This window comes from Hipposideros armiger, unplaced genomic scaffold (assembly GCF_001890085.2).
Source record: "Hipposideros armiger isolate ML-2016 unplaced genomic scaffold, ASM189008v1 scaffold_152, whole genome shotgun sequence".
Lineage (NCBI taxonomy): Eukaryota > Metazoa > Chordata > Mammalia > Chiroptera > Hipposideridae > Hipposideros > Hipposideros armiger.
In genome coordinates, this window is record NW_017731502.1 from 1,180,955 (window position 1) to 1,205,117 (window position 24,163).

Here is a 24,163-nt window from a genome sequence, read left to right on the forward strand (position 1 = left end):
GCACAGCTAGCGGCCCCCACCCCCACCCGCACCCCCTTCTGTCGCCAGGACTCGGCTGCGCCGGGGAGTGTGGCGCAGTGTTATTTTTAGAAGTGGCACCATCTGTTCAAGGTGGCGAGTGGATTCTGTTCATCTCTGCAGTGGCCAGGACTGCCATGCCAAGTCAGGGGAAGACTGCAGAGCTAGGCGGTGTGTTGGTCACTCATCAGCCTGCCGGCCTGCTGGATGAAGGAGCCAAAAAGATTCCATACGCCCTCGGGGCATGGGAGCCTGCGATCTGGGGTCCAGGGCTGTCAGTGGTGTGGCTCTGGGGCCAGGGCAGCCAATGCAGGCAGAGGACGAGCTCGGCATGGGGGACGTCCCGTCTCCCAGCCTGGTCCCTGAGCCTGAACCTGGGCCTGCCTCCTGGCAGATTCTGAGTGTCCTGCCCTGACCTTATCCCTGACCTCCAGCTTTGGGTATAGAATGGGAAAGAGGCAGGAGGAGAAAAGAATGGCAGCTGGCCCACAGGGATCCTCTGTGGGACCTGACACTGGGTGGGGTAGAAGACATGGGCCTGAGCAGTGTGGTCCAGAAGGGCTGGACCCCAAATGCTTCAGTGTGTCCCCTGCCTGAGCCACCACCACATTGGGCTTCTGAGTCATCAAAGAAGGGACTTAGGCTGGTGATTCTGAACAGGGGCTCTGATGGCAGACTGCCTGGGTTCAAATCAAACAGATATGTGACCCTGGGCAACCTCCTTAACCTGGCAGAGCCTCTGTTTGCTCATCTGTGGAATGGGATGCCAGTAGCAGCTACTTTGTAGGATCTTGGTGCAGATTCGCTTTGTTGTCCTGTGTCCTTCCATAGTCAGGCTGCTTTCTCAGTTGTGGAACCAGCATTGATGGAGGCCTGTGCTGTACTGTGCTGTGCTGGAGGCTGGGGAGGCCTTGTGCTCAGAGAGTTCATAGTCTAGTTGGGGAGAATTTGGCAAGACCCACACCAAGACTGAGGTGGAGGGTATGAATTTGAGAAATGAGCCATGCGTGATGGGCTGGCAGTGGGAAGAGGGTTGAAATTTACAGCAGGGAAATTAGAGAAGTTGGCATGCTGGGCCTTGGAGAGGAAGTTTTTGATTAATAGGAAAGCAGGTGTGGACAGTCCTGGATAGAGGGAACCGTGTGTGCAAAGGGTTGGGAGGGGGGCAGGAGTATGCATTAGTTGTTCAAGAAGTGTCAGGAGTTCCTTTAGAACAGAACCCAAGAAGGCTGACTCTGAGCCAATTAGGCAGGATCTTGGAGGGCAGTGGGGAGCCAGCATGGTTTTTACTTAATCCAGAGAGTAGCATGCTCAATCTGAGAGGCAGCACAGTGCAGTGGTTTTAGAGTCAGACACGTCCCAGCTCTGCTCCTGGCTCGGCCACTCAGCTGTGTGACCCTGGGCATGATCCTGTTTCTGAGCCTAGTTCACTCGTGAGCTTATTGTGGGATAAGATATGTTCAGAGTGTAACATAGTTCCTGACACTTGGAAGCCACTCAGTGAATGACGTCACCATCAGCATCACCTCTAGGGACAATGAAAGGAGGATTGAGGGCCCAGTCGGGAGGCCACAGATGTGGAGTCTGAACTAGGGCCAGGAGCCCGGAGAGGAGAGAGAGAGAAGGGAGCCTGGCCCTTATCCAGCCCATTGGATGCGGGCAGCCGATTAGATATAAACAGATAAGGAACAGAGTCAAGGGTGACCCCGATAGGCCAACTCTGGGGACCTGGGAGGGTGCTTCAGATGCCATAAGTGATACAGGGGTCACAGAAGGATGAGGACATTTGGGAGAGTCTGAGAGCCTGGAAGACCTTCAGGGGGGATGACTTGGTCGAGGGAAGACAGGGCAGAGTGGAAAGGGTAGTTTGGGAACCATGCATGTTAGGATGAAAGTTGATGCCAAGTGGGTGGCATTGCCCAGGGAAAGAAGAGGCATTATAAGTGTCAAGGGCAGGACCATGAGCCCAAACAAAGAATCCATGAAAACCCTTGGGGAGATGTAGTCAGAGAAGCCATAGGAGAGTGAGAAGACAGGGTTGGGGGTCATCAGCCGTGGGTAAGGGCATGAAGACTGAACACACCCCTGGTGCTGGCTGGTGCGAAGACTGAACCACCAACCCAGGAGCCACCCAAAGGCCTGACCTAGCAGGGAGTGGCATTTGGATGGGCAGAGATAGGAAGCCAGAGGTATTTTGAGCCATAAGCTGGGCAACAAAGGTTCTAGAATTCTAGAACCCAGAACGAGAGGGGTCTTGGCTATAAGAGGAAGAGAGCAGAAATAGGAGCTGGAATGGGAGCCTCAATGCTATAGGGCAGTGGTTCTGCTTTATTTAAAATTCTCAGCCCCACCACCTGAACTTGATTTATTTCTGCCAGCTTGGGACTGAGGGCCTGAGTTTCCACCAGCCCCCAAGTGATGCCAGCACGGGTGGCCCTCTAGGAACTGCCCCCCAAGAGATGCCAGCACGAGTGGCTCTCTGGGAACTGCACTTTGAGCAGCCCTGCTTTGGGGTCCCAAGCTCCCCCCAAAGGAGCTTTCATCAGGAGAGAAGCACAGGAAACCTTGGCCCTGTGGAGGCAGCTCCTGCTCTCAGCTGTTCCGCTGGCTTCCTGACCTTTGGATTCACCTCCTTCAGGCCTGAGGCCAAGTCAGTGGCCTGACAGAGATCTCTGGCTTTCCACCAGGGAGACTCCGAAGTAGATAACCTAGGCTCAGTCATGGAAGGCGGCGAGTGCACAGTTATTAAACCAGGGCATCTTTTCTCTAGCCCAGAGGACTGACCACAATAGTGGGAAATAGAGTCTAAAAGACACCACACACACACACACACACACACACACTCACACACTCACACACACACACACACCACCACCACCACCACCACCACCACCAGCACCTGCGGCACTCTGATTCCCCTCCTCCTTTGAATCCATGAGTCCTGCTCGTCTGCTTTTCCCCCCTCTCCATATAGTTCTGTTCCCTGGCCCCTGCATTCTCAACCCACATAGAATGATTTCCCCCATACCTTAGCTTCCCGTTTCTCTGGTCTGGACCCGAAAGGACTCACTGGCTATTCAAAAGTAATCTCCCAACTTAGACTCACCCCCTGGCATGCCTATGTATGAATATTCCTACCCCAACCCATGAAGGAAAAAAATTTAATGAACTCAGTCAGACTGATATGCCACCACTTAAATATGGTCCCAGTAGGAACCAGAGGGAAAGGACCATGCACAGTGCAAAAGAATGATTCACTAAATGGGATTTCTGGCATTGGTGACAGATGGCACTGATGAGCCAAGGTGGGTCCTCTGTGCATGCACTTATGTGGCCCTGAGTAGCCTTTTGCGTAGTGTCATTTTGTTGGCTCACGCCTGCTTACTAAAACACCCCATTGCCTGAGAACCCAGCTTTGAGTGTCAGCACCAAATATCTGGGGTCAGCTTCCCATGCCTATTGACAGAGCTCATGGAAAAGGCCCTGTGCCCTCCCCAGTCAACCCCCACCCAGAACCTCAGGTTCCCCAACCCCACACTTCGTTGGTCAGCACTGCTATCCTAGAAAACTCCTAAGGGCACTTATAACCCTTTGCTCTATGTCATCACCACAGCACTTAAACAGCTCCTTGAAATATGGTCCCTAAAGCCCACCCCATATCCTCAGTCAGCACTGTGGCCTTGGGGACAGCTCCTAGTGGAGCCAGTTCCCAGTGCCTGCTTCTTTGTCCTCCCCAGGGCGCTGTCAGTCAGCACCAGGACCACGTGGACAGCGCTCACTCCCAGCCTCTGCTGGTCAGCCTTCAGGGAGTCGGGGGGCCTGCAGTTATCGAGTTTCCTGACCTCAGCCACCCAATCCCTCCCCAGCACCCACCTCCGTTCATCCATCAGCACCTCATCCCCAGAGACACCTCCCAGGCCCCAGCCCTCCACGGTCAGAGGTGAAGCCTGAGGACTTACCAACCAACCAGTGACCTGTTCTGTGTGGCCAGAGCGATGACACAGCAGAACCCTGTGTTTCGCTATAGAAAGCACAGGAAAGGGCAGGAGCCTGGTCTAGGGGAGAGAGGAATGTGAGTGAGCCTGGGGGTCCCTTGAGAGTTTCTATGGGTGTGTTTGAGATCTGGCTCTTTTACCCCCTACCAAGGACCTTATACCAGTCACTGCTCTTTCGTTTTCTTTTTTCTCTGTAAAACAGGGTGCCGGCAGTTGCTGTGTCATGGGGTTATTGTGAAGGATTAAATGAGATAAAAATGTAAAGTGCATAAAACAGCACTTGGCACGTAGTAGGTATAATCTAAGCACTGCTGTTATTATTTTTTGTCCTTCCTTCAGTCCTCTGCTTGTAAACCATGGGAAAGAAGGAAGCAGATGAAGGCAGGATGGGACAACGTCACTACAGCCACTTAGGACCTGGAGGCTGGGGGCTGCCAGGGCTGCAGAGGGGGCCTCAAGGAGGTCAGTATGCTGTAGGGAGAGCTGGGCAGGCAGTAGTTGAAGCTGAGGAGGTGGCCCAGGCCTTTGGCTGAAACCAGAGAACAATGTCTAGAGCAGCTGGTCCATCCCAAACATTCTCAGTGCATGTCCCCTTTCCTGCAGGCAAAGTGAAGTCTCCCCAACACTTCTCTGCCTCCGCTAGGCTTTCTTTTCTCCATCACTGGTGACTTTACTGTTTTAGTTTCATCAGAAAATCCTCAAAGATTTTTTAAGGGAATATTTCTAAACAAGGAGCATATAAAGAGTACAAATCTTGGAAAGCAGATGCTGCTGTGCAGAGGCCCGAAGGGGGGTGAGCAGTGGATGCAAAGGCAGCAGGTGAATTTTGATCAGCTCGTGACTCCCAGGTTCTAGGCCATTTCTCCTTCCTTCGGCCTCCAGCCAGACAGGACTTGGCCCGCAGTGGGGATGGCTGCTCCTCTAGAGATGACGCAGCAACAAGGAGGCCCAGGGAAGCCTGTGTGCCCTGAGAAGCAGGTATCAGATGATGGGAGAATCCTCGAGGATGGCGCTAAAATGGCTCTTTGAGACTGAGTATCTGTCCAACCCCCATCCTCAGTTTACAGAAGAGGAAACTGAGGCACAGGGGAGAAAATTCTGGTCCAAGGCCACACTGCAAGTTGGTAAAGGGTAATGGGGCACAGAAGAAATATGGAGGCTTTGGACTCAAGCAAGCATATAAACTGTGTCAAGTCCTATCCATATGGCCTTGGACATCTGTAGCCTCTGTGAGCCCCAGCTTCCTTGACTATAGGGTGAGGACAGTGATACCACATAGACCACGGAAGCAGGTGCTAAACAAGTCCTGTTAATAGTAGTGGTCAAGCCAAGATCAGGGCCCAGCAGGTCTGGTTTCCAGGCAAGTGCTGTTTGGGTGACATCCTCCCAAAATCTGAAGGGAAAGTTGTGCAGGAATCATTCAACTCAGCCTACAGATCCTGACTGTGGGGTTCTCAGAGAAGGCTCCTTATGGCAGAGTGATCAGACCTTAAACAGCAGGGTATGAGCACCTTTCTTGATCTTCTCAAAACCCCGGGACCTGGGGGAGGGCCTGAGATGCACCCCCTTTGTTTTACTGGATGGGTGGAAGGATAGAGAGACAGACGGACAGATGGATGGATAGCTGATGGATGGGTGGGTGGATGGATAGATGGATGGATGGATGAATGGATGGATGGATGGATGGATGGATGGATGGATAGACAAGTGGGTAGATGAATAGGTGTGTGAGATACCTGGAAAACCAGAAATGGGGTTTTCTTTCTACCATTGGCAGCTCCTCTGGAGAACAGGGGGCAATGGAGGTGTTGAGCCTGGTGGGATGCTAAGGGCTGGACCTACCCTCCATCAGGACAGACATGAGGGTAAGAAGATACATGAGAAGCCCTAGGTCTCCTGACCCTGCTTCTGCCATCTTGCCTTCAGGCTGATGCATGGCTGTTTCTGAGAGACTTTTTTCTTTTTTTCAGATTTTCCTTTTCTGGTTAACAGAATAGGAATTTTCTAAAAATAGCACTAAATTTGCTTCTGAGGTATTCATTTTCAATTTCCTTCCAATTTCCCCATTCTCACTCCTCAACTGTGAGAATGCAGAGCTGAGATTTTCATCATCAGTTTTGATTCACACACACTGCGGAGCCTGTACACTCAGAGACAGGTGTAAGCACAGACATCTCTGGCTCACTCACACTTACACACTCATGCTGACATAGTCCGGTAAAACTGCACATAAAACCTTGTTCTTTGGGGTCACCCACACTAAGCACACATCTACTGACACACTGCAGGAACACCACACACTCACATACACACACAGAGTCACTTACGAGCCCAACCCAACACTAACATTTTCACACTCCTTCTGAGCCAGGTGTGCCCCCAGACTATGGATTGGCCAGGCTGAACGTCCACCATAATTCACTCCCACTGACCTTGCACACCCACACTGACCCTGCACACTGACACCATCATGCACACCCTCACTCACACTCACAGTCACTCCAGACCCATCAGGCTGTCTCCTCACACACTTGACCACACAGATAGGTCCCTGGAGAGGGACATCTAAAGCAATGGCTATAACTCTCTGGGTGAGGCTGAGGGAGGCGTAGTTGTCCCTTTGTCTCTGGCTGCTGGCTAAGCTCACCTGTTTCCCTGGGTTGGCGCGAGGTGGAGGGTTCCCATTGCTGGGACAGGCAGTCCTGCAGAATTGGCCAGAATTTGCATCCTGGAGATGAAAGAAAATGTCCTACCACAAGAGAGCTAGTTAGCACCATAGCAGAGGGGAGACTAGCTCTGTATGCTGTTCCAACAAGCTAGGACCCTCCCCAGCCTTCTGAGCAGTGCCAGGGGCCTCATCAGTCTGTCTGAGTTCTGCGTTAAGCACAGCAGTGTAAGGGACATTCTGGTTGGGCAGAGGATAGCAGCAGTGAATGAGTTATCACGGTAAGAGCAGTCACCATTTAACAAGTTCTTCCTCTATGCCAGGAACTGGGCTAATCTCTATCTCAATTAGTCCTCACAAAACCCTCTGCGGTAGGCTGTGAATTGGCTGTGTTGCAGAGGAGGAAACCAAGGCACAGGGAGGGGCTAAGAGCCTTGCCCAAGTCACAAAACTATCCAATTGCAGCACCAGGCCTGTCACCCAGGATCTCCAGACGGGTCCTGTGTCCCCTACACTTGTCATGGCTGCCAGAAATGATTTAAAGAAGAGGTAACTTTAAAAATACATATTAAGGTGGCATTTAAATTCAGCACATCTTAAAACAGAAGGATTCAGCATTCAAAAGTTATTTTTAGCACATAATTCATTTGCCATTGTCCCAGCTACCATCCTTTAGTAGGATTTAAAAAGCTGTTGGTTTGGGGTTTTGTTTTCGTTTTTAATCCTTCCTTCAAAAGATAGAGTCCTTCTTTATTAACACCAGAAAAAAAAATTGCTCCTTCCTCCACCAGTGTCCCTCCTGGCAGACTTTTTATCAAGGCACCTCTAACGTATTCTTGAGTCATTGAAATGTAACAATACAGAATCATTTAAATGCTAATAAGATGAAACTGAAATGCATAAATCCAATATTGTCAGCATGTTCTCTTAGATTCTGAAGGTCCTGGCACATCAGAGCCTGAAGGAATCCCAGAGAGCACTAGTTCAACCCCTTCACTTTCCACGTGGGGAAACCGAGACCCAGGGGGGAAAGGGGCTTGGTCAAGGTCACATTTCAGGAGCTTGGAAAACAAGGAGGGCCTTTCCAATGGGCCCTGGCTTCGGTTGTGTGACCCCAGGATTGCTGTACGCCCTGCCCAGGCCTATGTCTCAGTCTGTTTGGCTGCTATAACAGAACACTGGGCGGCTTAAACAACAGAAATTAATTTCTCACTGTTCTGGAGGCTGTAAGTCCAAATAAAGGTGCCAATGGATTGGGTTCCTGGTGAGGGGCCCTCTTCCTGGCTTGCAGACAGCCATCATCTTGCTGTGTCCTCACATGGCCCGTCTCTTTTCATAAGAACACCAATCCCATTCATGAGGGCTCCACCTCATGACCTAAGGCCACACCTCCAAATACCATCACATTGGGCATTAGGGCTTCAGCATATTAATGGGGGTGGGGGGGGCACATGTTCAGTCCATAGCAGCCTGTGTGTCCATTTTTTAGGACAGGAGTCACAGCAGTGTTGATAGCTGGCTGCAAGTGAATATCATCACAACCATAATGGAGGTACACTTGCTAATAATGGGGTAGGAGGGGGACCTGAGAAGGCACAGAAGCCAGTGAGCTCCAGGCCAGGAGCTGCACTGAGGGGTTTCAATGGGCCCTCACAGCATTCTGTAAGACAGGTGGGTCAGCTCCACTTTGCAAATGAGGCCCACCCAGTGAGGTTCAATGACTTCTCCAAGGTCACACTGCTCATTAAATGCCTCAGCCATATAGTAGTAGGCAGCAAGGTGGTCATCCTTGGACGAGTCAGCAAGGATGGCAGAGTCTGATGGGCTGTGGCTGAGGGGACAGCTGCCTGCATCAGCCTCACACCCATGCCTCATTGTGATGAGGAGTAGTGGGCAGGGGATGCATCTCAAAGAAAAAAAGTATGACTACTGATTGTGATATCGTTCATGACCCCCAGCAAACCTGTAAGATAGGCAGGGTAGGAATCACTAGCCTATGTTGCAGACAAGGAAACTGAGGTCCAGGGACCTCCCATGGATGGATGGCCCAAAGGCTAATCCAGATATTCACTCATTCATCAAGTATTTATTGAGTGTCTTCTGGGTGCCAGGCTCCATACTAGGTATGAAAGTGACATGACTGTTGCCCACTGAGAGTTCTCAGGCTCCTGGGGAAAAGAGACAGCTAAGCAGCCCCAAGCAATGAAGTGTGAAGTACCTGGAATGGAGTAGATGCCCCAAACACAATTATTGAATGGATGGATGGATGGATGGATGGATGGATGGATGGATGGATGGATGGATGGATGGACGGACGGGTAGATGGTTGAAGATCATTGTTCATGTTAACACAGTAGTCATTAAAATCACCAGTAGACCATTAACTCATGCCTGCTGTTGTCATCACAAATATAATTACTGCTAACGATTCTCATAGCTGCTGTCAGAGATGTAATTATCAGTGACTGTAAGCCACGCCACAGGTAGCAGGTGGAGAGATAGAAAATAACGCCTCAGGTTTAGAAAGTCCCTTGTGGCTTGCAAAGCACTTTCGTTCACATACAGCATTTCATTTAAGCATCCCAAGAACCCCAGAAGGGAGACTCACCAGGGGAGGCAGCAAAGCATGCTGATTAAGAGAGTGTCTCTGGATCCAGAGTGCCTGGGTTCAAATCCCAGCTCCACCGCTTGCTAGCTGTGTGACACTGGGCAGGTTACAGCACCTCTCTGGGTCTCAGTTTCCTCATATGATTTGCGGGGATAATAAGACTATCTCAGAAAGCAGTTGTATGAATTGGTAATAATCACAATCACTACTGAGTGTTTACTCAGTAATTACTGGGCTCAGTTCTAAGTATTTTGCATGAAATAACTACTTTAAGCCTCATAGCACCTATGCAATAGATACTATTATCCTCCCTCCCTTTTCTCAGATAGTAAAACTAAAGTGAATTTGCTCCCCCATTCTGCTGAGAGGTGAAGGAGCCAGAATTTGACCAGAAACTGTGGCTTTTAGAGCCCCTGTTAACCTCCACAGTATCTCTACATGCAGGCGTCCTTGGTCCCTGCCTCACCTGTTGGTCCCAGTGTAAAACTAAGACTTTCTGCTGCAGCCTTGGGTAAAAGCGCCCTCCTGGGAGGCATGACAGGTCCCTCCTGCAGCTCCAGCACCCCCCTGACCCATGGCTGGGAAGCGCCATGTCCCAGGTGTAAACACACCAGATTTGAACATGGTTTATAATTAGCTCGCAGCAAATTAAGGGGTAGCAAGGGGACAGCGGAGACTGACTATTGTCTTACAGATGAGGAAGCTGTGCCTTGGTACAGTAAAGGGACTTGCCCAGGGTTCCACAGCCAGGATTTGGGAGAGCTCAGATTGGAACCCAGATTACTGGTTCCAGATTCTGTGCTCTTCATTGAAGAGTCCACCCATCAGCCTCTGCTCTTCAGAGAGAAAGGAAAGAGTGCCCCCTAGGGGGAGGGGAAGAGCCCTGGGCTGGAAGTCCGGAAACCAGCCACCTCTGGGCCCCTTTGCTTTGCTCCTGCTCTTGGTGGCTCTGGACAAATCCCTTTCCCTCTCCAAGCTTCAGGTTCTGCACAGGGAAAATGAGATTAACACTAAAATGCCACCAGCCCTAAAATTCTGTGCAAGAGGAAAGGATTGTGAAGGAGAGAGACGGGGCAGGGGAGAGGGGAATAGAGGAAGAAATTGGGCATGGGGCGGGGACTCAGTCCCATCTTCCTCCCCCCCACTTCCCCCTCACTGTCCTGGACCTAGGATGGCCAGCTGTCTGAGACTGCTGGGCGGAGCCGTCCCCGTGCCAGGCCCAGCAGAGCTCAGCAGGGGCCCTTTGTCACCCAACGCTTGCCGGGGCCTTGGCCACTGGTGTTGGGTGTCCGGGCAGATTGGATTCTCTCCTGGCAGCCCTGCAGATGCCGCACTCCTGCAAGGGTGGCCAGGCGGGCAGAGAGAAGCCAGCGCTCCCTCCTCCTGGGCTCCCAGAGGGACACAGAGGCTGCTGTCCGTGGTGCTGGACTGTGGGGGCCCCCAGGTGAGGGCTCCATGGACCCCAGCTCATGCTGGGGACCAAGCTGTGGGCTCAGTAATGTCCTGGTGAATATGCATCAGCTGGCTCCTCTGGTCCAGCCGAGGGCCTTGATTAATGTGCTTGGGTGCTGCGGGTGGAGGTGGGTGGCTGTCTCCCATCCCCATGCCTGTGAGACCCAAATGGAGAGAACAGGGCATAGTAGAAGGTGTAGCTGGCATGGACAGGGGGGCGTCTATACTTGGGGCAGGGGTGCATGCCCTAAATTGTGTGGGCATGGGATGTGTGTGAACACGTTGAGAACAGTGAGAGAAATAGGGATCTGTGTATGCACAGAGGGTATTTTTGAGGGAAGGAGATGGAGATGTTAGATGTATGATGCATGTGACACTGTGTGTGGTGGGGAGGTGGATGTCCACCAGGGTGTGTGTGCAGTGGGGCTTGTGTATTGTTATATGTATATGGCAGTAAGTAGGTCCTAAAAATAGGTAGTTTGGGTGTTGCAGGGCACCCTGAACGGTGTGTGTGTGTGAGGATGTGTGTGCACCAGGGTGTGTGTTGTTAAGTCAGCATGTTACATGGCACAGTGGACAATTAGGGGGATGGGTTGTGCTGGGAAGGTGAGTCAAGCTGTGACTTGGGGGTGGTTTATCGTGGGGTGTCCAGGCAAGTGCCAGTATATTTGGATTTACAGTGTATGCTGGTGTGTTATGGGTGTTGTACAAAGCACCCATGTTAGGGTGTGTGGGTGTTACTTGGGTAAGCATGCATGCACACGTACACTGGGCCTTCATGAGCACCTGTCCCATGAGGCCTCCAGTGCCTGACCCTTGTCACCACTCTGTGCTTGCCCCCACAGGAGCCACCGCCCCTGACCATGTAGATGCCAGCTACAGGGAGCAGCATGGGCCCCGCTGAATGGAGACTGCTGGGCCTACAGCCCTGAGACCCTCCCGCCCCTGGGCCTCTCCCTGTTCCCAGGGATACCCTTTGGAGTTCACCGCCGCTGTCATCAGCCCACCTGGGCCACCCCTCCCGCCGGGACCCGGAGTTGGCCACCAGGAGCCACAGCCGTCCAGTGAGGTTGTGCTGAGGACAACCACACAGAGCCATCACCCACCAGCCTCTTGTTCAGCACTGACCCTCGGGCACACCCCGAGCAAAGACTGTGGCAAACATGGGTGATATGACCAACAGCGACTTTTACTCCAAAAACCAAAGAAATGAGTCGAGCCATGGGGGCGAGTTTGGGTGCACGATGGAGGAGCTTCGCTCCCTCATGGAGCTGCGGGGCACCGAGGCCGTGGTCAAGATCAAGGAGACTTACGGGGACACTGAAGCCATCTGCCGGCGCCTCAAAACCTCACCTATCGAAGGTAGGTGTAGGAGACTCGAACCCGGGCCTGCAGCCCTGGCAACCGCCATCTGAGTTGGCTCCAAGGGTGGCATTCTTAACATTTAACCACAGGAATATCTCAGACATGCGCTGAAATGCCAGTGTGGCCATTCTAGTATATTCTAGCTGAGGGTCAGGGGATGAGGCTTCTTCCATTTTCTCTCCATCGTGGGTTGGGGTCTGGCCCAAGGCACCTGCAGAGAGAACCACAGGAACAGAGCTGGGTCAAAGCTGTGTTATAGAAACCAGATGCCAAAATCAGCCACAACCCCCGAGGGAGTGGGCTCGTCGTCCTGGAAATGGGAGGCTCCCCGTCTCCCCACCTGGACCAGGAGGGAGGCCTGAGGGACCAGAGGAGGACCCAGGCCTTGCTCGCGTGCATCCAGGCTCAGGCAGGACTCCTGCTCCCCTCACCCCCTCTCCAGGGCTTGGAATCGGGGGTCCAGCCACCCAGCCCCTGGCTTCCCTTCCCCGGCTCCCCTAGTCTGGACTCGAGCATGGACCCACAGCATTACCACCACGCAACCAATTCCAGCTCCCCAACCCCGGTCGAGTCCCATTGCCACAAACCCAGGCTCTTGAGTGGGCACTGCTAGGTCTGAGGCAGCGGCAGGCCATGGAGTTGCTGGGCAGACAGAGCAAGCAGGAATATAGGGTAACAGATGCCCGTGTGAGTCTTGCCTTTGAGTGTAGGACTTTCTTACAACCACCAAAATAAGCAGGCCTGGGATCTCCAGAGAGAGGGTTTTAGCCTCCTGGGGGCTCCTCTGAAGGGGACCAAAGCTTAGTCATCTGTCATGAAGCACAGAGTAGAGATACCAGCCCAGCTGGGGCACCAGAGCTCAGTTTGGATCCCCAACCCCACAGTTACCTTCCCATCACCATAAGGGAGAAGAGCTCCCTACATGAACCCCAAAAACATGGGTATGAGGCCCTGCCCCAGCACTCCCCAATCTTGTAACTTTGTGTAAAGAGGCTGCAGCAAGCCTCAGTTTCTTCCTCTGGAAATTGAAGCCAATGCCCGTCTCACAATGCCTAGTGGAGGCCTGAGCATACAGCAAGCACTCAATAAGTGACAGACATATTATTCTAAGGAGAGTGAACGACAGTTCCTCTCCCAGGTATAGACCACAACCTGGGAGGCAGGCAGCACCTGAATCCTTATCCCATGTGACAGAGGACAAATCTGAGGCCGGAGGTCCCTCTCACCCCATCTCCTAACTCCCCATGCCCTGGACATGGCTGGGCACTAGCCCTGAATGAATTTTTAATGAGGCTGCTTTCTTTGGGCCTAGCTGCTCACCTGGGGCTGCCGGTATACCTAGTGGCTGTCTGTGCCTGCACCCCACTGCATCTGTGTCTCTCTGCATCCAGGGCCCTCCCCTCTTAGTTCAGGTGGGAAGAGCTAAGCCCGGTCCTTCTTCCCAGATTGGCTACCATTGCCGAGCCCTGGCTGAAGTTTAGAAACACCTTTTCTTTCTTGGCATTGTTTGGTTGGGTTTTGTCAGGGAGGGTGGGAATAGAGAAAATATCCTTCTTTCATTGTGTAATTCTAGCTCAGGGCTTGAGAATGGCCACATGTGGTCCTGAGAAGGGAGCCGTCTCTGCCGGGGGGGCTCTTGGGCCCCAGTCTCGTAGGAACACCAATCCATGGCAGAATGGCCCATGGTCACCTCTGCCATCAGGATGCCACACCTGAGGCCAGGTTGCCCCAGGGGTCTTTTTCTTGTGAATGGCACCAGGAGATTTTCTTGAGTCGGGAATTCATAAGTGTCTCTGGGCCACAGGCCGTATGGGGAACCTAATGGAAGCTGGGGCCCTTCTCCCCAGGAAAACATCACCTGCAGGCAACAGATGTGACTGCACTATCAGTGTGTTTGCAGAGCCCCTCGAAGCCAGGCCGTGGACCTCAGGATAAGAAACCCACTCTCCCCTCCCACCTGATAGGCTCTCAGACCCTGAGAAACTGAGCAACCCATGACTGAGCTCTAGCACTGTGCAGGGCTATTACTGGGTAACTCATTGTGTCGCCCACTGGAGGAGATATGAGCATATCTGAGGGCATGAATCCTGTCCTGCTCCACTCTGTACATCCAGCATCCAGGCGGGTGCCTGACACAAAGAAGGGTAGATAACTGCCCCGAAGACCCCGAGATATGGCCTCGGCATCCCCAGCCTACAGGGAGCAGCAGCCCAGAAGTCTGAGCAAACAAAACAGCAGATAATCTAGACCAAGTACAGCAAGAGCCCCAGAACCCAGAGGAGAGGTGAGGTGGGCGAGCAGTGAAGGTCAGAGAAGGCTTCCTGGAGGAGGAGGTGTTTGAATTTGGCTGTGGAGGAAACAGAAGGGAAACCATGCAGCATGGCATGGAGCAACATTTCTTAGGATCCCATAGAATAATGGTGTGCTGCTAGAAGTTGGAAAAATAAAGGGGACTCAGTTTTCTCATCTATAAAATGGAAAGAATAGTGCCAGTTCTGACTAGCGCTCTGCCACCTGCCAACCGTGTGTGTGCCTTTGGGCCTATGGTCTGACCTGTCTAGGCCTTGGTTTCCTAATTTTTTGTAAGGAGCAAATGAGATCTCTGATGAGAAAGATCCCTGAGAAGGAGGAAGGCCTGTAATAGGGTTAACCAGAGCCCCTGCTGGAGTGTTCCCTAAGATCTCCCAGGACAGTGCAGGGGGAGCTGGAAGCGGTTTGGGAAGGGGCAGAAGGGCATAATGCCACAGACCCCAGACTTGGGCAACCTGATTCAAATTCCAGCCCTGCCACTTACCATCTGTGGGACTCTGGGCAAGTTACTCAATTTCTCTATGCCTCAGTTTCCTCATCTGTAAAATAGGGATGATAGGGTTGTGGTAGGGACAAATGAAGTAGCTTAGAACAGCACCAGGCATATAGGCAGTTCTGTGTGTTAGGATTCAGCCCCAAAGACTAAACACCTCCGTTTCCCCATCAGTAAAATGGGTGTGAACATTGCTTAGATCAGTCCAAGTACCCAGTATCTAAATGCTTAATAAATGTCAGTGCTTGTTGCTGTTGTTTTCATGATGATTATCACTACTCTGGAAGAAGCAGTCACATTCTCCACAAAGGGGGGACTCTGACTCTTCCGAAACACAGGCCAGATGTCTGTGCATGGTGCAACACTTTCTCCTGGGCTGTTCTGCATCCTTATGACACGTGCCTGGAAGCAGGTGTTGTGATCCCATTTTATAGATGGGGAGCAGGAAGGCTCGAGGTCACCACCACAGTTCACGTCAGAGCAGACTTTGAACACAGCTCTGACAGACACCACACCCAGGTGTCCCCTCAGCCCTGAGCCAAGCGTGTGCCCCTGGGCACAGCCCGCTAAAGATGCTCTCTGTCTGATGAGGGTCTGAGTAGGGTGGGGTCACCAGGGAACTTTTCTTTACATTCTCTCATGTTCAGCATTGGCCTCACCTGTCTGGCCCTCTTCCGATTTAAAACATGCTTGGCCTCCAGCCCCAGCCCACAACTTAATGCCATGTGGTCTGGGGCTGTGCCAGCTCCAGACAGGGACTCAGGTTGGCCATTCCTGGCATCCCCCTTTACCTCCCCCCATCTCTCCACCCCCACACACACACACACACACACTCACACTCACACTCACACAGTCTGCTGACCTGAGCAAGGAGCTGGCCTGTCACACTACAGGAAACTGCTCCGGGCCACACATAAATTAGCTTTCCCATTCACATCCAGCTAATTTTAGGCAAAAAGATCTCTGCAAGTGATAGAGGGGGTTTGAAGCCATAGAAAGCTATTCCCACCCAGGGCACCACCCGCTGCCAGCTCAGGCCTGGCAGTGTTGGATTTTCCACACAAGAGCCCAACTCTGGTGACAGCTGTTGGGTAAACCTGGCCCCTGTGAGGCCAGGAGTGACCTCTACCCCCAATCTGAGCTCCATTCCTTTCCTCGTCTCCTGTTGGTTCTTTTCCATTCTGGTGATGCCCTTCCGGCCTGCCCTCCACTGCTCCCTCCCTTCCCTTCCGCACCCTTCCAGCCTAGGATGGTAGTGCCCCTGAGACCCAGGTCCAAACCCTGGCTGGCTTACTCTTTAAGGGTTATTGGGAGAATTCAGTGTAACCCCTCTGAGCCTCAGTTGCCTTATCCGTGAAATGGGGATAAGAAAGCTACCTACCTCATGGGATGTGGTGAGTATTAAATCAGAGAATCCCCATGGAGGGCTTCATGAAGTGTAGGGCAGACCCTAGACACTTACAAAATGATGTTATCCTTGTTATTATGATACCCAAAGAGTTCTTTCAAAAAACAACGTGCATGGGCCCCTTCTCCATGAAAGAATTAGGCAATTAAATAAGACAGCGCTCAACAAAGAGTTAATGTGCTATCAGAGGAGGCTTCTCAAAGTGGGTGGCTTCGTGATGGATCTAGAAAGGTGGATGGCAGGTGTTGGGGCAGTCTGTGAGGTCCTGGAGGCCGGAGATGTTTGTCTTTCTCCACTGTGTCCCCAGCACCTAGTACAATGCCTGGGGGCCCTAAAATATTCACAGAAAGAAGGAATGGAGGGAGAAAGAAGTGGGGATGCCCTGGTGCCCCTTCCTGTGTGGGACAGAAGGCTGCAACCTGGGGACAGGACACAGGACACCCTGCGTCACCCATGGAACAATTGGCTTCAGTCCTCCAAGCATAGGGTGGCACTGCCCTGAGCCACTCGGCACACACGGCCCCTGCCCTTCGCTTCCTGACACTCCTCGGGCTGTCAGGAGCGGCAGCTCCGATAGGTCCCATGGGCACTACCTGCATTGCATGCTTCACCGTGGGGGAGAGAGGGGAACCACGAAGATGGGCAGCGGCAGGTGGGTGGGAGCTGGGTACTTCAGAGTGTTGTGGACCGGAACCTCCCGTTAATTCTGTATGAATCCTACAGCTTGCCCGAGTGGAGGAGAGAGAGGGGCTGAGCGGACAAGAGGGCAGACAATGGGGAGCAGCGCCTCGTGTTGCATCAGTGTTAGCAGCATCAGTGTTAGCCGAGAGCTCCCCTTGGATCCAGCAGGGCCCACACCATCCACAGAGCTGCCACCAGCATGGCACAGAGAAGAGCGTGGGGGCAGCGGCAAAGGGTCCCCTTTTTATCACTGTGATGTCATTGTCCGTTTCCCCAGGGATCACTGGGGCCCTGATGGGTCGACAGGGAAACCAAGGCAGCCACAGCTTCAGCCATGTCCCAGACAGGGTAAAGCTGGGGCCTCCCAGACACAGGGCCCATGCGGGGGAGGTCACTGCCTGGCCAGAGACCAGTGAGAGCATCGCCCCCTGGGGTCTGCATGTGAAGTGACCACATTCCATTCTAATGCCTGGAGGAGAAAACTTATCAAAGTATTTAAGAGGCTGAGGAAACTAGCCACCTTCTCAAATACACCCAGGGGTGGAGGAGGAGAAGCATGGAGTGTGGGGAGGTGTTCCAGCCTCGACTGTCACTAGGGCAAGAAACTTAGATTCGCACGACCTCACTTTTCTAGTCTGTAAAATGGAGATTGTACAACTTCATTCTCTGCCATTTAGAGAAAGTGAGTTGAAAGTGCTTTGAAAGTTTTCTGCAAAAGAATCATCATCTGCCAGTATTTACTGAGTATTTCTATCTATTAGGATTGATAGAAACTCATCTCAAACTGGCTTATGCAAAAACTGGGTTTTTCTGGCCTGTGCGCCTGAAACGTCCAGGGAGTGTCTGCACTCAGGCATGGCTGGATCCAGGGCCTCCACCGCTGCAGGGGGCTTTGTCCATCCTTTTCCTACCATCTTCCACCTCCACTGTCCTCTGTATTGGCTTCATTCTCAGGCAGGCCCTCACCCAATGAGGGTCCCAGCAGCTTCAGGCTAATACCCTCCCATCCTGGCCACCACTGTGCCAAAAACACCTCTTTCTCAGATTCCCCCCTTAAGTACCAGAACAGACCCTCACTGGGCCACTGGGAGTTGCATGGCCACTCTTGAACCAATCACTGTGGCCAAAGGATAGACTAGGCTGATGGGTCAGACCTGAGTCACATGCTCACAGAAGAGGGGGGCCATCAGTCCACCCGGACCACGTGAAGACTGGGGGAAGGGAGGGAAATGGAGGCACAAATCACACATGCTTGTTTGCCTACTGTGTGCAAGGCCACCTACTGTGTGCTGAGGAGGGTGCAGAGAAAGCGCAGGCATGTTCCATTCCCTTGAGGAGTGCTTGGCCTGATGGGGAAAAAGAATAGTACTGAGAAGGCAGCTGAGGAGTGAAGGCAGGATTTGGGAGCACCAAATACGGAGTGATCATAGCCAAACCACAGCACTGTAAATAACTGCACAAGGGTAATAAGTATAAGCCGGGTCTGTCCAGGCAAAGTAGGTCTGTAACTCATGTTCCAGCACTGAAGTGGCCAGCTCATGTCACGGTCAAATTCTGGCCCCACTTCTTACCCAGCTGTGGAACATTGGGCCAGTTCTCTAACCTCTCGATGCCTCAGTTTCCTATCTGTGACATGGGATAATAGCAGTGTTCTTTCACAGGGTTCCTGTGAGGATTGCAGTAAGATATGTAAAGTGCTTAACGCCTGGCACAAAGCAGGTGCTATATCAGTGTCAGCTGTTTTATTATTCTATACCAGCAACTCTCTGTGTGACTTTAAGAGACAAGTTGGGTTTAAATTAGTGGAGATAAGAAAGGCAGCTTACCTGGGCAGATCAATGGGCTTGAACAACACATGTGAATCTATGGTTTTTTAAAACAATGTCAGTACCATGTTTGATTTGCAATGCTTCTACATGTCTATCCCCCACCCCAAGGGGGAAAAAATTCCTTTAAAAACACAGCTTTCTGTGAAAGTCTGATGAATCATGTGTGGGTGCTTTCCAGAATACCACCCACACATCTTTCTGAATCATCAATAAAATAAACCCACATGTTGATTGATATGTGCTATCCACTTTCTCAGGCTGGGGCAGGCAAGTGTGTGCTAGGCAAACGGTTCTGCTGACCTGGGGGTGGCCAGGAGAGTGCAGAGCAGTGAGAGAAAGGGCCTGACCTGCCACTGACCAAGGGCTTCTGAGTGGATGCCAGCAGGACTACAGGGACTTCATGTCCCACGAATGATGCTGCTTGGCCTGGTAGGTGCTTTGCACAGTCAGGCACCCAGAGGGGGAGCGGAGGACATGAGCAGTGGAGGGAGCACTTACAGGTGGGTCTGTCACTAGACAGACCCACCACGCATAATGCCTGAGTCCCAAAGCCACCCAGCAGCTGTAATGTAAAAATTGGGAAGCCAGGCCCTTCCAATGAATTGTCTCATGTGGTCCTCACAGCAGCCCCTGAGCAGGAAATGAAGGCTTGAGAGGATGCTATCTCCATGAAGGCATCTTTGCTTTGCAGAATGAATATGCACTAAACGCTAAGTGCCTACTGTGTTCTCAGAAAAGAAAAGGAATGAGAAGAGCATTGATCTGAAGTCTCAGTTCCACCACTGAGAGTCTTGAGCAAGTCACTCCATCCCTCTGAGCCTGTCTCCCCATCTGTAAATGGCACGATAATAATACCCACCTCCCAAAACCAAAGGACACACGTGTTCAGTGAATGTCCCATTGTTTCCCGTGCTTCTGTCGTGCTGAGTGAAGGTGTAAGCTGACACACATTCACTTGTTTAGCAGATGCGTGTTGTGCACCTGCTATGTACAGGCTTGGGCCACATTGCTCTTCCGAGAGGAGACGTTCCGTATGCTCCTTCGGAGTGGCGTTTGCGCGATATGGCTCTACATGGGACAGGTGGGGAGGCCAGGACAGGGACAGCCTTCCAGGACATTCCCTCTGGGTCCAAGGAGTGGGGTTAGGGGTCAGACAGAAGACAGAAGACATCTCCAGGGGCTCAGGGGCAGAGAAAGGCAGGACCCAGTAGGAAAGACAGAAGCCAGGGGTAGCGCCAGGACCTTAGTCCAGCCAGAGGGGAGGAGAAAGGAGCCCCTTCCGGACCCCCTTCCCTTCCAGAGCTCCCTAAAGATTCCCAGGAAAGGGGGGTGCAGAGCTGGGTTGTAGGCCGCCCCTGTCTTAAAGGCTCTCCCAATCTACTTGTGATACTGGTCACTAGCTGTGATACCAGTTACAGCAGTGACACCAGAGGCTCATCATTGAATCTTCACAAACCCCTGTGAAACAGGAACTGTCCATATCCCCAGCTTACAGACGAAGAAATTGAGGCTCGGGACACCGCCACTAAAAAGGGGCCTAGCCAGGATGGGGCCTAGCCAGGCTGGCTCCCAAACATGCACACATGACCTCCTTAATTTACTGCCTCTTGCTGACAAAATAATTCTACAGCAAGAGTCAGTGTGTTGAAGGTCAAAGGAGGGGCCAGTCCCTGCCTGATGGGAGACAAAATCAGGAGCGGCTTCCCCAGAGCTAGGTCTCCAAGGACAAGGAGGAGCCGGAGAGATAGGGAGGAGAGCACCTCCTTAGTGAGGGAAGCGCCCTGACCAAAGGCCCTGAGGTGAGAGCCAGGATGTGCACGGGAGCCGTGAGGAACTCACCGGCCCGGAGCCAAGGATGTCCGCGTGAATGTGAAATGGGCTGTGAGCTCCATGAGGGTGAGGCCCTGAGCAGAGTTTCTCTCCAGGGGCCTAATGGACTCAGTTCAGGGAAACTGGAGGTTTGGGGAGCTGCTTCTCGTACTGGGGCCCCTGGGGCTCCATAGGGAGATGCTGAGCGGATGGGGCTCTGGCCTTCCTGCCCCACCATGTCCCAGAGCACCTCTTTTTGTTTGTCTGTTTGCATGGTAAAGAATCTGGTAATTTAAGGAAAAAAAAATTTTTTTTTAAGAAAAAAAAATTTGAAAACCACTGACATAGGAAAAAGGTGCTAAACTAGAATGTCTAAAAGCCTGAGTTGCGGCCCAGGTTATTTAAGGTCTCAGGCCTCAGTTTTTACATCTGTAAAATGGATCGGGTGATATACAGCTCCCAGGGTCCATACTGGTCTATGGATTAAGTGAGAAAATACACACACAGAGTACCTGGCCTCAGAGGGTTCATCTTACAGCCACCGTACCCTCGTCATGGTCTGGTTCACGTGCTCGACCCACCCACCCGTATTAGAAGACACGCTGGGCTGGGAAGACTCAAGTGGAGACTGGCCTGACTTTGGCCCTTATTGACTAAACCCCTCTCCAAGCCTCCACCAATAACAAATGTGGGTCTGGTAGTCTCTGAGGCTCCTCCAGGATCAGACATTCTAGAATTGTGAGACTCACTGTCTCAGTGCCACCCAGCAGTGCAGACATCAGACTGACCAAAGAGTGGCTGGCTCAACTGCCGGACCCCAGATCCCTCTTCCCTTGAAACACTGTGACTTCAAATCTTTGGGGTATGGCTTAGGCCCCGTCGTAGCCCAGGCAGGGGCAGTACCCTTGGCCCCTCACCCCAAACCCCGACTCAGAAAACCTTTCCTCCCAAGCAGCTTTGGAGCCCTATTCACACTGGCTTCCAAAGATCTGTGGGTGTTCCCTGGCCATAGATGCCTGGCTCCCAGAAGCCCAGGACCCTGGACACCAGTCTCTGATTACTTTACGCCCGAGTCTCAGTTTCCTCATCTGTCAAGTGGGCTGAGGGGTGAGAGATGTTGCTCAGTAGTACAGACTAGACCGTGTCTAACATTAGGCAACCTCAGCTGCCCACCCAGCCTGGATCCCACAAAGGCCGAGAAGGCTGAAGCAGCCTCTTGCTCCAGGCCCGCTGGTCACACGAGAGGCCCAGGCAGGGCAAGTAAGTTATTTATGTAGGCCCCCCTCGTCACACAACGATTATCTTACCCCTTCTGGCGTAATCCAGGCCCCTGCTGTGGTTTCAGACCCAGGGTTATTTATAGTCAATGGAAATTAGCGCCTCTGCAAGTAGTTCCCTTGCACCCACCTGCCAGCATCAGCCTCCACCCCTAAGGGAGGCCCCCTGGAAATTTCCATGGTCCCAGCAAATGCTCCCAGGGACCATTGCTGAACAGAGAAGACCCTGCTCTTTCTGTGGGATAACTTTGGACAAGCTGTCGTGGAGTTGAGTGGTTGGAAGCAAGCCCTTCTAGCTGGAGGACCTGGGAGGGCTGCATGAAGGAGGCCGTACTGAGCAAGATGTTGAGAGATAGGCAGGGTTTGCAGGGGAAGAGCACTCCAGGTAAAGGGGAAAGAAAGTATGGGCAAAGGCACAGAGGCAAAGAAGACGGGAGCGTAAAAGAGCCGATCTTCTTTTTGGCTGGAGGGAACGACCAGAAGTAGTGATGATAATTAAGAGTAACAGAGCTCTATAGATGTTCCAGACACTATTCTAAGAGCTTCACATACATCTTACCTTCTTTAGCCCTCCCAACAGCCTTATGAGGTAATCGCTGGTTATCCTCATTTTTACAAATAAATAAAATGAGGCACAGAGAAGTAACATCACGTGCCCATAGTCACACAGCTAATGAATGGAGGAGCTGGGATTCAGACCCAGACGGGCAACTCCACAGTCCATACTAGGACTCTTAGTGTTAAGCCAAAACGTCTGGGATTAACTAAAGAAGGAGGAGGGATCCCTGAAGGTTCTTACACAGAGGAGCAGGGTGACTAAGACAGTTGGTCTGGAGGCCGTGAGTGGTTTGGAATGGGGAGATAAAGACAGCGGGGAGGGAAGGACAGTCATCCAAAAGATGGGCTGGACCTGGCCAGGGAGGTGATGATGGAGAGGAGGGAGCTTCCAGCAGCAGGACTCAGCCCGTGACACGTGATCAAGAGAGAGGGAGAGGTGGCAATGCAGACTCAGTTTTCAAGACACAACTAGCTGCTTGTGCAGATGGGCCGACAAGGAGAGGAGCAAGGTGGGGGTGAGATGGGACGTTTGTGCTGGGTCCTGTCATTCTCAGAGCCTGGAGGACAGGACAGCAGGCCTGGAACCTAGAGAGAAGCTGGGCCTGGAGGTGGAACGTCCGGATGACAGAGACATCTATCGAGAAGTCGTCTCTGCAAACAAATCCCAAACCTGCATGGGGGGGCGGAGATTTGGGCCTGTGTTGTTCCCTGCTGTATCCTGGCATCTAGAACAGTTCCCACCACAGAGTACACTGGATAAATGTGCAGGAATGAATTCACCTGGGGTGCTCATCGAGCATAAGTCCTTAGGGAATGTCACCTACTAAGGGAGCAGGCAAAGGAGAAGTTAGAGAGGCAGCAGGAGAGTGTCGCCTGCAGGTAGGATGTGATCAGGGGGTCTGACACTGGATGGACAGTCAGCTAGGCACAGGGTTGCAGAAGGGCTCAAGGAGGACAATGAAGGAGTAACAGCCTCAGGGGCAGGCTGCTGGATGAGCTCTTAGGAAACGTGTGCTGGACAATAAAGCAGAAGGGGCTATTCCCGGGGGCTGCCACACATGAGCTCAATCAGGTCAGGGCAGATGGGACAAGGGCCTGGGGAACTCATGGACCTGTGGGACCACAGGTCTGAAATGGCTCTAAGGGACCATGTCATTCAGCAATCCTAGGGTACACATGGGACTCTGAGGCCCACGAGTGAAGGGACCTGCCCAAGCGCACAGTAGATGAGGACCAACCCAGGGCTGGGAACCCCCAAGTCATCCCTACACATGGTGAAGGGGGCAGACGTCCCTCCTCCCTGTCCCCACTGCAGCCTCCCCACCTCTCCCCAGACCCTCACCTCTCTCCTCCACCCCTTCCCTACTGCAGTATGTGTTTCCAGGGGCCACCATTACAAAGGACCACAAACTGAGTGACTTAAACCAGCCTGAGATGAAGGTGTTGGCAGGATTTGTTTTCTCTGAGGGCTGTGAGGGAAGGACCTGTTCCAGCCCTCGCTCCTTGCTTCGTAGATGTCCATCTTCCCCATGTCTTCACATTGTCTCCCCCGTATGTGTGTCTGTCTCTGTGTCCAGATTTCCTCTGTATAAGGACACCAGTCACATCAGATTAGGGCCCACCCTAAATGCCTCATCTTAGTAGCTGCTCAGCTCTGCAATGACCCCATCTCCAAATATGGCCTAGGAGGTACTG

General features: G+C 52.4%; 1 protein-coding gene across 12 annotated transcripts in view; it reads left to right on the forward strand.

Annotated features, from left to right (window-relative positions):
* Positions 1-24,163, forward strand: part of ATP2B2 (ATPase plasma membrane Ca2+ transporting 2) — a 300,569-nt gene that overhangs the window by 165,659 nt on the left and 110,747 nt on the right. For all 12 annotated transcript variants that reach the window (XM_019651083.1, XM_019651090.1, XM_019651084.1 and 9 more), the window contains one exon: positions 11,584-12,100. In XM_019651083.1, the coding sequence (XP_019506628.1) occupies positions 11,902-12,100 (199 nt within the window). In that variant the 5' untranslated portion in view covers positions 11,584-11,901. The remainder of the gene's footprint in view (positions 1-11,583; positions 12,101-24,163) is intronic.